Below are 15069 nucleotides of genomic sequence, written 5' to 3'. Positions count from 1 at the left end.
ATAAGAGGCATTCATAGCAGAGTTATCACAGAGGGAACTATATAGCTTAAATGTACAATTTCTACAGGACGAATTATAACTTCATTATGTATAAAAGCTCCTGTGGATAATTACTCCTATTTGTAACTTTACACAAGAGAAAGTTTGCTGTCACACTATTTATAACAGGTTGGGTTTTGTCCTCTGAGTTGAGCCTTTGGTTGCAGTTTATTGAAGAATTTCCTCTAAAGTAGCTGTTGATAAAGATTTAAGGTCCTGTTTATATACAGAAATATGCTTTAGTTCATGTTTTTTACATGTCTGCCTCAGTGGATCAGTAGAAGATCTGGCACAGGAAACTAGATGATGAAAAAAGGGTACGAATACACATATATATCTATATAGATACAGATATATATACACGCACACACAGGTTGCAACGTAGTATTTTCATTTTTTCTTAGCATTTCTTTAACGTCTTGGTGCAAAAGAATACCTGCATTTGTGTGTAAAGAAATGTTACATATATACTCAAAACAGTTGGAAAAAAGAACTACAAATTTGGAAAGGAATTTATTCATGTTCTTACTCATGGATGGAGTACATGGTTTAAAAAACACTGAGGAAACATATGAGGCGGCTGTATCAACATAAAAACATTAATACAGTTAAAAATGAATAAAAAGTTGCACGCTTAAACTTATTTCTCTACAGTTTGTACAATTAATCCATGTAACAATAGGTTCTCTCTTAATATAGTAGTTATTAAAATATCTTTACATAAAAATACATTTTTAAGTACTCTCCAGTGGAAGTCTGTTGTGGCTTATGTTTCTAAATGACACAACCATAAAGCAGCCCACAGAATATACAAATATGTCTTTGATAAGTGAATGTTGGCTCCCACAATGGCCTGTTAAGTTATTGCAAAAATAATTTACTGCATAATATGTCAGATTAGAACATGTTATAAGCACAAAACTGAAGGGGAAACAATAAAAACAAAAATTAAAAAACAAATACTAAATTAAGTTAAAGGATATTTCTTACTATACTATATAATTGTATAATGTTGCGTTTGATTGCAAAAGAAAACCCACCAAGAAAAAAAGAAAAAAAAAAAAGAGAGAATAGAGTTTAATTTATTCAAAACACATTCTTTTCTTTTATTTAAGCTGTAGCGAGATTCAAATGGACAAAAGAGAAAGAAAAATATTACAGATTTGTTTTATTAATCATGAATAAACTTTATTATACACAACTCTAAATTTCAGTTGGTCTTAGTCAGATGTGTTTTTAATTAAATCCTGCAACACTGTGCTCGCTGCCATCACTTTATATCTTAGTGTGCAATTCAAATATATACTTATTACAATATTTTTCCCCCTTAACTCTCAACTCGCGTTTTTAAAATGTCTGTGATCATATTTGTCCGTTGACTTCTGTCTGGGCCTCGAACGATTCATCAGACAGGTTGGCAGCCTCCAACTGATGCTCCAGACTTTCATCATCGCCTCTATTCTGATCAACTCTTATCTTAAACTTAGTGATGAACTCATTACTGGCCAGCGCGTCCTCCTTTTTAGGGCATGTGGGCTTTGATAACAGCCGGCTTTCCAGTCGCTCTGCAAAGAAAATTCACAAAACATTTCTTATTTGGTAAGCTTGTTAACAAATTTTAGTTCAGTTTTGCTGAAAGTTATAGCATGCATCAGGTAAGAAGCAATTGGTTTTTAAAAAGCATATACATTCCCCAAAACATTTTTATTATTTTGGAGAATAAAAGATTGTACACAATTTCCCTTTTTAAAGTAAAAAGATTATTAAGTCTAATTCTTACTTATTCAGTAGATTAAAGTATTGAAACATCATTATTCATAAAATATGCACATTACAAAATTAAAGTTATTCAAAAATTACTCAAGTACTTACTCCAATACTCACATTATTCAAGTAAATGTAATTTTTGCCAATGTAATGTCACATAAAATCTTAATCTGAATAAGGGATTTGAACCCCACTGTCACGGCCAGGGGATCAGCAGGCCGCTGACTAGTAGTGTTCTCTCTCTTGCTCTCTCGCCAGGGCGGAACTCATGGTGGGTTCACGCCCTCGGCCCACGCCCCTCTTAAGAGGAAACACCTGGGCCTCATCAGTGCAGCCAACATTTAAGCCAGGGAGTGGCTTCTACTCATCGCTGGATCGTTGTGTGTGACTCGCGTCAGTGCAGCCCGGCTCTGAGCAAGTTCTCATTTGCTTCCCTGTGCAAAACCTCTAACGTGTGTTTCCTTCTGTACATAGATCCCCTGGACCCGACTCTGCATTCCCCGAGCGGATTCCCTTTTTGTGTGAGTGTTTGGAGAGAGAGTCAGAAGAAGAGCAAGTGTCTTTTCCCTACCTGGATTTCCCTGGAGCCTTTTCCCTGTCACCGCTTTGTATATAGCACTATCCCCTGCACTGTTTGTACTGTGCATGCGGTTATTTTTCGTTTTAAGATTTCCGTGTTTAAATCATAATAAGATTTAGTTTTAATTTTTTTTTCTTTTTTTCTTTTTTTCTTCTCGCCTGTCCCATTTGGTTCTTTAGCCATCAGAATTGTTGTCTGAAGACCAACAAGGATACCCAATGGATTTACTTTGCCAAATGGATCATCGTGGCATTGCCGTATTGGTCCATTTGGTCGATCTTTGTTTTTATTATTTATTATATTTTATTTTCAGATGTTACAGACGGGACAGACATGAGTGAGAGATAGGAAAGGGAGAAAGAAAGAGGAAGGAAAGGAAAAACAGAAGGGGAGAGGGACAGTGAGAAAGGGGGGGAGAAAAAAAATAAAAATCTCCTGGATCACCTGTTGAGAGAAGAATAGAAAACAAGCAAAAAAAGACAAAAAAAAAAAAACAAAGCAACATACTAAACACAACACCATCGCATTAATCTAGCTAAGTGTAAACAGCAGTAAATACTAAATATTCAATGTTGTTGTGCAGCACGCAGGACAGATGTGCTTCGAAGTAGCAGCCAAGAAAGGTGTAATTTGGGTCTACGAGCAGTGAACACCCGTGTGCATACCTGTGTGGATCAGCGCGCTTGTATTCCAAAGGTTTCTCCATGTAACGATCTGCTAGGGAGTGTGGGGGGGCCACAGCCCCGTCCTCCAGGGTGTGAAGCAGCCTTAATTAGTTTTAATTTTACTTGTTTACTAGTTTTAATTAACTTGAGGTGAGTCAGATTCTTTCATTCAAGTCACTGAATTAATCTCTTGACATGTTTGGGGGTAGGTGCCTTTTGTAGCATTTTAATGCAATTATCTGACAGATTATATGGTCTACACTGTTATTAACTATACTAACACTCTGTTCCTGAAGTCTGTACCGCAAAGAGGCAAAGTGAATACCGCACCTGCAGGAGTAATGGGGGTCATCAGTCGGTTCAGCTGGATGTTCCAGTGCCGTACATGTTGACTGGCATTCCTCAGCCTCTCCTGGACCTCCTGGAAACAAAAATCATGCAGGCATCCTCATCAGTGTTGTTTTAGAAGAGCACTAAATAAGATGCTGCTCACAAAGCCAGTCAAAACAAACTTGCTCACCTCCAGACGCTGGTGACTTCTTTGGCGAGATGCCTGCAGATCCTGGAGCTCCTGAGAGGCAGAGTTGAGGGCTGAGGGGGTGTCCTCATCGGGACTGCCATCTGACAGCTCCTGTATGGGGCTGAGGTTTTGCATTGTACGTTGCTGCTCCTGGAGGAGCTGGAAATGTTTCCTCTTTTCATCTTCAGCCTGCAGCAACCTGAAGGAGGGGAAAAAGGGAAGAAGCAACTGAAAATGTTAATACTTCTCATGGATATCTCAGATCTCCATCACAAATAAAATAATAAAGGGCCATAATAAGAGTTAGAAATCCATTGTTACCGCTCAAGCTCCAGTCTGGCCCTCTCCTCCTCCAGCCGAGCCTGGATCTCCATATTAAGGGCAACTTCCAGCTGCTGCTGTGTCAGCTCCAGCTCCCTGATCCTCTTCTTCTGTTGTTCAGCCTCCTTTTCCTTCACCTGCATCTCAGCCTGCATGCTGTCTTTTATCTATGCACACACACACAGCTACATAAACAGATGCACCAACAGAGCGGTATAAACTGACCTATTCCTGAATCACCTTTTCCTGGACTGTCATAACCATTTTTCCAAATCATTAAAGACTAGGTGTGAATTTTATAATGACAGTCAACATTTTGCTGCAGTTCTCAAAGTCAAGGAGAAAAGACTCTGTACATAATTGCTGTCAAGTGGAAAACTTTTTTTTTACCATCTCAGCCTCTTTCAGCTGTCTTTCCAGTTCCATCTGCACCTCCCTCTGCTTCCTCCGCTCTCTCTCCTCTGCCTCCCTTCGGCGAGTTTCCAGTTCCCGAGCATGCTGTGAAACAGATGAAAGAGCCATTGTTTGGTTTGTGTTTTCACCTCTATCCAGCAGGTGACACTAGGCCATCAGCTTCGAGGTTCAACGTATTGTGCTTTCAGCGGTGCTCTTCTTGATAACGTGGTTGAAGTAAGTGGGTATTTGAGTTCATGTTGCTTTCCTTACAGCTGTAAGTAATCTGCTCATTCCGCTTTTGATCTTTGGCACCAACAAGTGATTTTTTTCCAGAGAAGTGCTGCTCACAGGAGATTTCCTCTATTTCAGACCATTTTCTATAAACCGGTTAGATGGTTGTACAGTTTCTGAAATACTCAGACAAGCCTGTCCGACACAAACAACAATGCATGTTCAAAGTCATTTAAATCCCATTTGACCTTCAGCAGGTCATCTTATTAATGTATACATGCCTAAATGCACTGAGCTGCTGCCATGTGATAGGCTGATTAGGTATTTGACCTAATGAGCAGCTCAACAGGTGTATCTAACAAAAATGTGGCCAGTGAGTGTACATGGTACTTTTTAAATGGACAAAATGAACTGCACTGGCAGCTGCCCAGTGCCACTATGACTTAGTTAAATAATCACTACCATGGATAGTTTGGTGCATGATGTAATTAAATAAATATTACAAAAAAAGATTCTTATAGCCCTCACTTACCTTGATAATGTTTTCAATCTCTAAGTCCTGTTTGTCTTTCTCTTTTTCTGTCTTCTCTGTCTCATGGATAGTCGAGTCATCAGATTGGCTGCCCCTGCTGCTGCAGCTGCTGCGGGCGCTCCGGCTGCGTTCCCGCTGACTGTTTTCCCGCTGGATCCGTCTCTTCAGTTTGAGTTCATGGTGAAGGGAAGACTTTCCCTCACTCTGAAGACGGAGGGCAGTTTGAATGGCTGAATAGTGAAAGAATACATAAAAATAGTAATGCAATTTTGTTGCCTTGCTATAGAAAATAATATATTAAAACAATTAAAAAAAACAATATATTCCTTTTATAGCTTCCCTCAGAAAAGACTTCTTGCTATGAGTTGCATCTTAGCAAACCCTCATCATCACCTTCATTATCACCTGGATCAGCTGCCACACTATCATTAATCTTTGCAGACACCACATTTGCTGCTATAAATAGAATGAACAGCCTACGAACAAAGCAAAGATACAAACTACATGTACACTTTGTTTTTACATGAGAAAGCCATGGCAGCATTCTTTCATGAAAAAAAAAAAAAGATGCGTCTCAGTGTTACAAGGCAGAGCTGTAAAAAAAATAGTTATGTCCACTTTAACCCAAACTTTGTACTTCTTTGTCTTTTTTTGTAGAAGAGGTGTTTTGTGCCCCTCTGTCAGTGACCTCTTTTCAAATTACCAAGCTGTCTGAACCTATTATTCATGAAATGTGGCTCCTTATCTCAGTCACAATCGTAGGCAAACAATTTGTTATTACAGGAAGCAGTAACTAACTAGTTAAATCTCATTTAGTATCAACAACCTCCATCACACCTTTTCTTGCAGCTGTTTAAGAGACTTGCATAACCTAAAATCATGATGCTACCTGCACCATGCTTAATAGTGTTGTGCAGTGTTTTTGGTCATTGCTTCTTTTTTCTCAACTCTTAAAACTCCTTCTGATAAAAGGAGAAAGTCCTTGATTTTCTCCATTCGTAGACAGCTGCATTCTATAATGCTTCTTGTGGAAGTTAATGGCACTGAGTCATGGTTGAATGCAGTTTTTATATAGTTACCAGAGACCATTTTTGTGCTTTATCTCTGTCCAACACCACAGTAAATTTTAAATTAAACAATCAAGACGTGACTGAAGTGCAGACTTTCACCTTTAATTCAAAGGTTTTTGAAAAAATAATGCATTAACTCTTTAGGAATTACAGCCATTTTTATACACAGTCCTCCATTTTCAAATGCTCAAAAACACCAATTGGCTAAAAAGCAGTTTCAGTGAGTCCCCTTGTTATTTTATGACAAATAAAGCAGACATAATATCTGTAATTTTAAAGAGGAGACCCAAAGAGATATCAGTGCAAATGAAGGAGGCCATCATTAGGCTGAAAACCTAAAATACACCTATCAGAGTATAGGTAGAGATATCACTGTTAAAGTCTGTAATCAAGAGGTGCCTTCATGAATGGAAATACAGAGAGCTTACAACAAGGTCCAAAGCACTGGTTACGCTCAAGAACTGGAAGGTCAGGTTAAACATTACTAAGAATAAAAAAGAGCCTGCACAGTTATGAAAAATATTGTAAAGATGAAATTGAGTTTAACTTGGAAATGTAGACAACGTCCTCCGTCAAACATGGTGGAGACAAAGAACTGAGTCACTAGTGTTTATTGAAGGTGTGACTGCTTATAGAAGTGGCACGATGAATTGTGGAGATACTGACCCAAAACATCGAGGGAAAACTATTTTAGCATTATCGAGTCTGGCTGTAACTGTGACTTAGTCAACATTTTATAAGCTTCAGCTGACTTCTGAAAGTTTTCTTAATCATTGGCAAAAGAAACACAAATAATTAGCAACCAATGAAACACAGATTGTTTGACAAGTGGCCTCAATATATCTGAAAGATCCTGGAATTATTTATATACACTATGATAAGCTTCAGTACATTTCAACCACACTAAACCAATGAGCACACACATTGTAAGTTACACACCTTGAGTCCACTCCACTTTCTGTTTCTGGTCAGGCGCGCTCATCTCGTAGGTTTTACTATGGGTTTTCACACAGAACAGACAGCGCTTCCCCTCCCTGTCTGGAATAGACTGAAACAAAAAAATGTTTGTAAGTCACAGCGTTGGTTGGTGAAGAGTTAAACATGCTGAGTTTTCCTCACTAACCTCTATGACACAGTTCTGATCCAGCTGGATCTCCCCTCTCTTGTCTTTTAAGTCCTCGCTGACATAGTAGGCCATGGAGGAGGGCTTCAGCACAAACCAGCGCTCAGTCCAATTCCTACGCACATGCCCCTTTTTCCACATGTAACCCTACAAAACAAGGGATCAATTGAAGAACAAAGAAAGACAAAAATGTCAAGGGAGCAGTCAAATAGGCTCCAGTGACACAGCACAACTCACTCTCTTGAGAACGCTGTGATAGATCTCCAGGAACACCTCATCTAAAGCCAGGCTGAAGGCCTCAGCGCTGGTGACGCTCAGCAGCCGGCCTGCACTCATATCCTCCAGGAAGGTCCACACGGACATTCCCTCTTCCCACACTGTAGCATCCTGCGATAGTAAGTCCTCCATGGGCTTCCCATCCCACTCCTCGCTCATCGCAGTGGAGATTTTCTTGAGGAGATACTCCACCTAGAAGCATTCAAATATTTGTATACGAAACTTTTTGCACATCGCTAAAACCAAATATTAACGGCACCGACAATGCAAATACTGACTCAACACAGATTGTATTCTGTGGTTTTGGGATATCACTCTTCATGAGGAGCTCACTGAGTGACTTCTACAGAAGCCGTTTATTTTTATCTCTGTCGACAGGAAACCAAAAGCATTATGGAGGAAGTGCAGGAAGGAAGAGCCTCATTAACTAACTTACTTGCACTTGTATTTTCCTACTGAGAAAATCTTTAAACTGTCCTAACTCTGTCATCACACACAAATTATATTTCTTTTTGGGTATAGCAGTGTCTAAAAACTACAAGCGTTGCTGGTGTTTGTTCCTCTAACTCTCTTAAATTGTTTCTTTTAAATCAAAAGTGAATTGTTTAACTTTTTGTACAATGTGTGTCCATTTTTCCATTTATAGCATACAAATGACTTAAAATATAATCACTGTGGATTTGAGCCTTTTCAAGAAAGCCCTAATGAATCAGGCCTCAAGCAGTTGCCTAAAATAAAATCCTCTCCAACTTTAAGTGTTTCTACAAATTCTCAGTGAACACATTTCACTCTCCTTATTCTTCATAACTATTACCTCCTCTGGTATCATCACCAGTGGGTATCGGTCCTCTGACAGAAGGTTGAATAAACAGAAGAGCTTGAAGCAGTCCCTTTCCGATAGCAGTGTCCCCTGTGGCACCCTTCTGAAGTTCTTCTTCATGGTCATTGTCCAGCACAGGTCATCAAATTTCTCCTTATCAAACATCCCCTTTTTGACCTGGAAATGCAAAACTGGAAATGCTCTGAACTGAAACTAAAATTGCACTTTTTAAAACAGTTTTACATAAGATTATTTGTTTCCTGAGGGGTGTGTTATGAAGGAAGTTCAACACTGCCTGGCTTTCTTATCATGACACTGGTTATCATCTTTCTCGATTAACTCACGCTTTCTGCTTCAATCTCTGTGCACACTTATATAAAATGGGACTCGACTGAGCACTGCGTGCTGCAGTCAGAAGAAATGGGTTACAAAGATCTCTAAAGTTTATATAAATATAAGAGTAAAACACAACACTGCTGCTGCAAATAAGACTGACTGCTTCAGAAGATCATTAAGTTACAATAACTCAGCTACAACTCTTAACAGTGTAAAAAAAGGACTTCAGCAGCATTGGCATCAAGCATAAAAATATCACCAGCTGAGTACATGGAAAATCCTGTGACAATGTGACACACATTTCCACTGCTATGTTGCTAGTGAGGTGCACTCATTTTGTTAGATACACCTGTTTGGCTTCTCATTAACACAAATATTTAATTAGCCAGTCACATGGCAGCAGATCAATGCATTTAGGCGTGTAGATATTATTAAGTAAAGACGACCTACTGAAGTGCAAACTGAGCATCAGAATGGGGAAGAAAGATGATTTTAGTGACTTTAAATGGCATGATTGTTGGTGCCAGATAGTCTATGTCAAAAAACTGCTGATCTGCTGGGATTTCCCCACACAGCATTCTCTGGGGTTTACAGAGAATGGTCAGAAAAAGAGAAAACATTGAGTGGTAAAAAATCCCTTGACTGCTTCAACAGTGATTGAAATAACTACTCATTACAACAAAGGTATGGAGAAGAGCATCTCTGATGTACAAAACAGTCAAACATTGAAATAGATGGGCTACAGCAGCAGAAGGCCACACTTCTATCAGCTAAAACAGGAAACTGAGGCTGTAATTCACACAGGCTCACCGAAACAGGACAAAATATAATTGGGAAAATGTTTTCTGGTCTGAGGAGTTTTGATCTCTGCTGTGACAAGTATTTTTTGTTGATGTAATAGTGGTGGGAATACTTTTTTGACACACTTTTACCCCTGAGTACCAACTAAGAATCACTGAAAGATTGCAGCCTACCTGAGAGTCACTGTAAAAAGAACCCAGCTGCGCTATAAAAATTGAAAAAGTCCCAGTGATTTTCTGCCAGTACATTTTCTGTTTTTTGAGAGAGGTTTTCATAAAGTGTAAATAGTCAAATTCAACGTGTGCTTAAAAAAAATTACAGTTTTTTTTGTTTGTTTGTTTGTTTTTGCTGACCATATCCACCCCTTTATGACCACAGTGTACACTTCCTCTGATGGATGCTTCCATGCTCCATGTCACGAAGCTCAAATAATCTCAAACTGGTTTCTGTAACATGATAAAGAGTTCACTTGAATTAAATGGCCTCCACAGCCACCAGATTTCCATCCAATAAAGTACCTTTGTGATGTAGTGGAATGGGAGATGTGCACCAACTGTGTGATGCTATCATGTCACCATAATCTCTGGGGAATGTTTCCAGCATCTTGTTGAATCTGTGCCGAAGGTTTAAGGCAGCTCTGAAGCACAGTGTGACTATTAGGCTAGCTAACACGTATTTCTTCAGCAGAGAATGTTGGGCTTTCAAAACTGAAACTCTGAACATAAACTGCCCGACCACGTTACGGTCTCAGCATAATGTCAAAAGAGAGTCGACCTTTGTGTCGCTGGAATGTCTGACTTTAAGATCACGATAGCCTGCTAACTAATCTCGCTTTGTAATCTTCATTTCTGGTTGTAAGCAATGTAACAATAGTTACAAACAAAGAAAAACCTGACAAAACAAAACCCAGGGGGTTTGACTGAACTGTTAATAAAGTACTAGCTGGAAGTATTCAGGCACAGCTAGGTTAAATTAAAGGGAAAATGTAAAATAGATATAAGGGCTATATTTTCCTCATCTCAATAAGTCCAAAACCAACAACTAGTCGGTTCTGAATTTCTTTTTAAGTTAGCCGGGTACTGTAGGTTTTTGCAAGTGTTACTCAAAACTGAGTAAATACTGCATGAAATGGGAATGTCATTCAACTGCAGATCGGCACACAGTACTGCACGACCAGCTGGCACGCAATGTAAACATAAACTTAAGTTAATGATCGTGGTAATGAAGGAGCATGAGATCGAGGGTAAAGGTACTGCTCAGTGATGTGTTTGTAAGAGTTTTGAACAACATAAATACAAGTATAACTGCAGCTGAAGGAAAACCCTTTGCATAGATTGTATTTTTTACATTACCTTATCCAGTATGTATTTGCTGAGGTAGGGCATGTAGCCATGATTAGACACTGGTCCATCATCATCATCCTGGAAATGCTGCTCCAGAGCAACGGGATCATGTGGGATGTTCAACACTGTGTACAAGTTGTGGGACAGCACCTGGAGAATTCAAACAGACATACAGCATAAGTGGATGGATAAAACTAAGCACAACTCCCGCACACTCCCTTGTTTCTTCACATATCAGCAAACAAACGCTCACAAGCACAGGCAGCTAGTCACCAGTGAGTAAGCATGTCAGGGCAGCTTTCTGCTATTTCCCTGGATTCTACTAACCAAGAGGGGGGGGGGGGGTCAGTTAGGCATGTAGGGAGTGGAGGGAAAGCAAGTTAACAGGCAAAATAAAACCTACCGAGGGGAAAAGAAGGCAAAACATAATATTCGTCTTTTATTTAGAAACCCTGACAATTTTGTGTGGTATCAAGGCCATGATAAGGTTGGACTTTCACCTCCACTCTGAACAGGCTAAACGTCTGTTAATGTCTGAAAAGATCTGGATTTGAGTGCGAGCTTTTAATCTGTCTGCGTGTCTCATGTTCCTCTGATTACAACACGAATTCACGCACAGTATGCCACCACACGTACACACCACTACGTTTGAGTTCTGACTTTAGACAGAGTCGAAGTGATGACCAAAGTAAAACTGCAAGAATATAAAGCGTTTGTGTTTGTCTCTGTGCTCTCTCCAGCGGACGCCCCTCGGTCTCAGTTTCCTGATCTTAAAAACGTCTCGCACTAAAATTCTCCTTACCTTTAACTGCGACTTGGAAACTTTCCCGCACTTCTCCACGTCCAGCGACGTGAAAGCGTACCAGATGGACTTCAGGAGTTCGGATTTTAGGTCCATTTTTTGGAGACCGCCGGGGACGCGCAAAACTACATTTCCGAAGCGGTGCGCAGCGGCTTTTTACGCAGCCACGGGTGAGCGCCCGTGTGGTGAGAACAGCCAAGCAAAATGTGGAGCAGAGCACTCACTGCGGTGCAAACGACAAAGGCCCAAAGTATCAGATGTGGTGCAGACTTAAAGAGGCGGAGAGCCGAAACAAAACCTGGAGCACCACACGGTCCTCCTCCCTTCTCATAATTCAACAAAACGATTTAAAATAGTGGGGAAAAAAGCAGACATGGATAGATCTCGACAGTGTGAAAACATTTACGTGATGATTTCACACTACATGTATTCACAGAACTGTATCTAAGGTATTTCTCCTGATAGGGTGGGCTCCAGAATTCCTCAACGCACTGCCAAAAACCAAAACCAAAGAGGAGGAATCCTGTTATCAGATTCAGGAGACTTGCTAAAGGACACACCCACCTTGGTAAAGAGCCCAAGGCCACATTTGTTTGAGTAGGTTAAAAATCTTAAAGGTTTGGGGGTGCCACAATATGTAGCCTGTGGCAAGGCTGAAGCACTTGAGCTTAATATTAGTAGTAGCAGTAAATGTTTTATTATTTAGCTCAGTGACTACGGATTATTTTTCCACTTTTCATGTTGTGTTTATGTGCATAACTTGCACACATTGCAGACATTTATTTTTGTACCTGATGAGCCTTTGATTTCATGCAATGGCGTTAAAAAATCGTGTATGCTGGGTTCAGACCTTTGATTCAATTCAAATGGACTAGAAATAGAGCATAAAAAGTTTGGCGTTTGTCTGAATTCAGGTGTCTAAATCTCTCTCAGAGCTCCTCTTTGGTTTGATTAAACTGGAGGTGGAGGCATGGCCTAACCTCGGGCAAAATAGGATACAACAAGCACAGCCTAATCAGACAGAAACCTTATTAGAGCACAATGTAGGCTAATCAATAGCATAATTAGGTCATGAAAATGGTTGTCATTGTTCAGAGGTCATAGCCTAAAGTCTCTCTACATCTAACAGTCATAGATGTTGGTTTTAAGGTAAATGTGGGGGTAAAGTATGAAAGACTTGATCACAATTTCTATTTCCATAATTTATTATTTTGTGCTCCATTGACCAATCAATGCTGGCTCAGGGTGCTCTGTTTCATCACCCTCAGCTGTGCATATGCTGCATATGCTGCACTCTGTTATCTCCCTTCAAGGGCAGATCTAATCACCATCGTCTCAGGTGCACAGCAGAAATGAGATGTCACTCAGTTAGCAATAATTCAGATTTACGTGGCCAGAGGTCCCAGCCATGATCTACTTCTCAATGCAATGAGAATTTCCTGCTCTGGCACACCTCCAGCATGACCTTCCCAACGAAATAAAGACATAGAGCTGCTTCTATAGCTCTTTAAAATGCATGCAAAAGGTTCCCACATTAAAGATGAAGGCTATAAATCAACATTAAAGAGAAAGAAAAACACATTAGAACCCCAAAGAGCTTCACAACATGTTTATTATGCATCAATTCTTCATTACCAGAATTTATACATTTAACATAATCGAGGGTAGAAGACTGTGGCAATCAACATTATATCACATATTTAGGCAAGTGTTTTCTTTGTTTATTGTTTACATAAATAGTTTACAGTGTAGGTCATGCTTGCTTGCAGAGCTGGTAATCATATACCAGTTTTGCATTATTAAATAGGGAACGTTTATCATATATTACATTAATAAGAACAATAAAAAGGAAGAAATTTGGAGATGCACCATAATGAGAAGGCTGAAAGGGTTTCATATAATTTCAGTGCATAGTAATACTAAAACATGTACAATAAAACACATTCACATTCATCTTATTGAAATACTTTCTTTATAAGGTTGCATATGTCTCACAAGTATAATGCTAAGCTAAAAATCTAAGAAGAAGAGCAAGACAAATGTTTATATAACCCAATTTTTTGCTGTTGCTTGTTGTTTCATGCCAGTAGTGCGTGTTTCTAGTCATACCTTTCAATGATGTGCTTTGGAACAACACAGTGACATCTGGAAGAAACTGATCGAAAGCAGTCATAATTGAATAAACTCTCTAACCAAAGCTCTCGACACAGTGGAAATTAGTACGCACTACTGGGTGTAAAAACAACACAAAATACCAGACAGTAATATTAATCTCTTTTTAAAGCACCAAAACCAGCACAGAGTGATCTCTGAGATGGGAAAACTAAATGAAGTAGATACAAACATCTGTGAGCACAGCCAGACTAAACGATCAAAGTGGAAAACAGCTGGTGAACATTCCTGTGCATTTAGGACTGAGGTGTGCCAGAGGTGAAAAGGTCCAAGGATCAAGTATGTAACACAGAGAGGTATATTATTTCATGCCATCATTTAAATATTTCTTAATTAATTCATACAGCAAAAAGGAGAAAATGTCTCACTGTACTGCCACCGGGTGAGATCTGAAGTCTGTTACGCAAACCCAGTTGTTCCTACGCTGTTGCATGTAGCACAAAAAACATTACATGAGAAGACAACCTCCATTATTCATGCTGAGGCCAGTGAGTGTAATACAGCTGCAAAGGCAAAAGTGACGCACAAAAGTAGTAACTTGACTGAAACCGCTGAAGGATAATATAAGAACATCATTAAAGTTGCAATATGCATTTTTTCCTGTAATACTTCATTTTAAAGTAAATATTAACTACACAATGATCAGTTTGGTAATCTATAGAGTGCTCAGCCCCAAGGTATTAAATTTTTCAGGAAATTGCCCGATTTTGCAATGCAAAGAGGAAAAAGAGCATATTGACTTCCCTGGCATCTATCTGTAGCTTCCCTCATCTAGCTGTAAAGAAGGACAGTGAAGGAATTTAAGCAATGTGCTGGATTTCTGAACACAAGTTTGGACCTTTGACTGTTTTGTCAAAGAATCACGTGTCATATGTTTGAGTAACTTTTAGTGTTATATAAGTCCTACAAATTCCTGGGGGTTTTCAAACTTCCCAACTCTATTAAACCCAAATGGCCAATCCACCAGCTAGCCTTATTAATTAAGTATTAATGTGCTACTACACGTCCATGCTGTCTCGGTGCCAGTTTATTGGCTAACAGACAAGCCAGGGCAATGCCTCCAATCTGTGTGAAGGCTAACCCCAGCACAGTAGCAGCAATATGGAAGACATTGTCATTGACCAAGCTGAAGACTTTGCGGAAGCAGCCATGCGGATGGATCCCCGCGGCAGCCACACCGTCACCGTCATCTGCCAGAAGAGGCCGATTCTTGCAACCCTTTCGCCTCACGCAGCAGCTGTCGGGCAAGGACACCAAGGTGCCGTTCTCAATGGG

At 39.7% G+C, this 15069-nt stretch overlaps 1 protein-coding gene across 1 annotated transcript; it reads right to left on the bottom strand.

The window, feature by feature from the left end:
• Window positions 1-584: 584 nt before the first annotated feature.
• Window positions 585-12120, bottom strand: def6c (DEF6 guanine nucleotide exchange factor c). Its single transcript, XM_014408343.3, has 12 exons — window positions 11623-12120; window positions 10830-10970; window positions 8335-8517; window positions 7482-7712; window positions 7245-7391; window positions 7061-7169; window positions 5052-5281; window positions 4283-4390; window positions 3893-4059; window positions 3572-3770; window positions 3382-3472; window positions 585-1604 (listed from the first exon to the last, which is right to left on the bottom strand). The coding sequence occupies exons 1-12, from the start codon at window positions 11716-11718 to the stop codon at window positions 1402-1404; spliced, it is 1905 nt and encodes a 634-aa protein (XP_014263829.2). The 5' UTR covers window positions 11719-12120; the 3' UTR covers window positions 585-1401.
• Between the last annotated feature and the right edge of the window lie 2949 nt (window positions 12121-15069).

Source organism: Maylandia zebra, linkage group LG17, assembly GCF_041146795.1.
Source record: "Maylandia zebra isolate NMK-2024a linkage group LG17, Mzebra_GT3a, whole genome shotgun sequence".
Lineage (NCBI taxonomy): Eukaryota > Metazoa > Chordata > Actinopteri > Cichliformes > Cichlidae > Maylandia > Maylandia zebra.
Note: the sequence above shows the minus strand (reverse complement) of the source record. Positions and strands in the feature narration are given on the sequence as shown.

Excerpts from the sequence above, each read along its gene's own strand:
- def6c (XM_014408343.3), bottom strand. The coding sequence starts at position 11,718 with ATGGACCTAAAATCCGAACTCCTGAAGTCCATCTGGTACGCTTTCACG. Across the intron at positions 8,518-10,829 it reads GCAAATACATACTGGATAAG|GTCAAAAAGGGGATGTTTGA; the intron begins GTAATGTAAAAA and ends TTGCATTTCCAG. Across the intron at positions 4,060-4,282 it reads AGCTGAAAGAGGCTGAGATG|ATAAAAGACAGCATGCAGGC; the intron begins GTAAAAAAAAAG and ends GTGTGTGCATAG.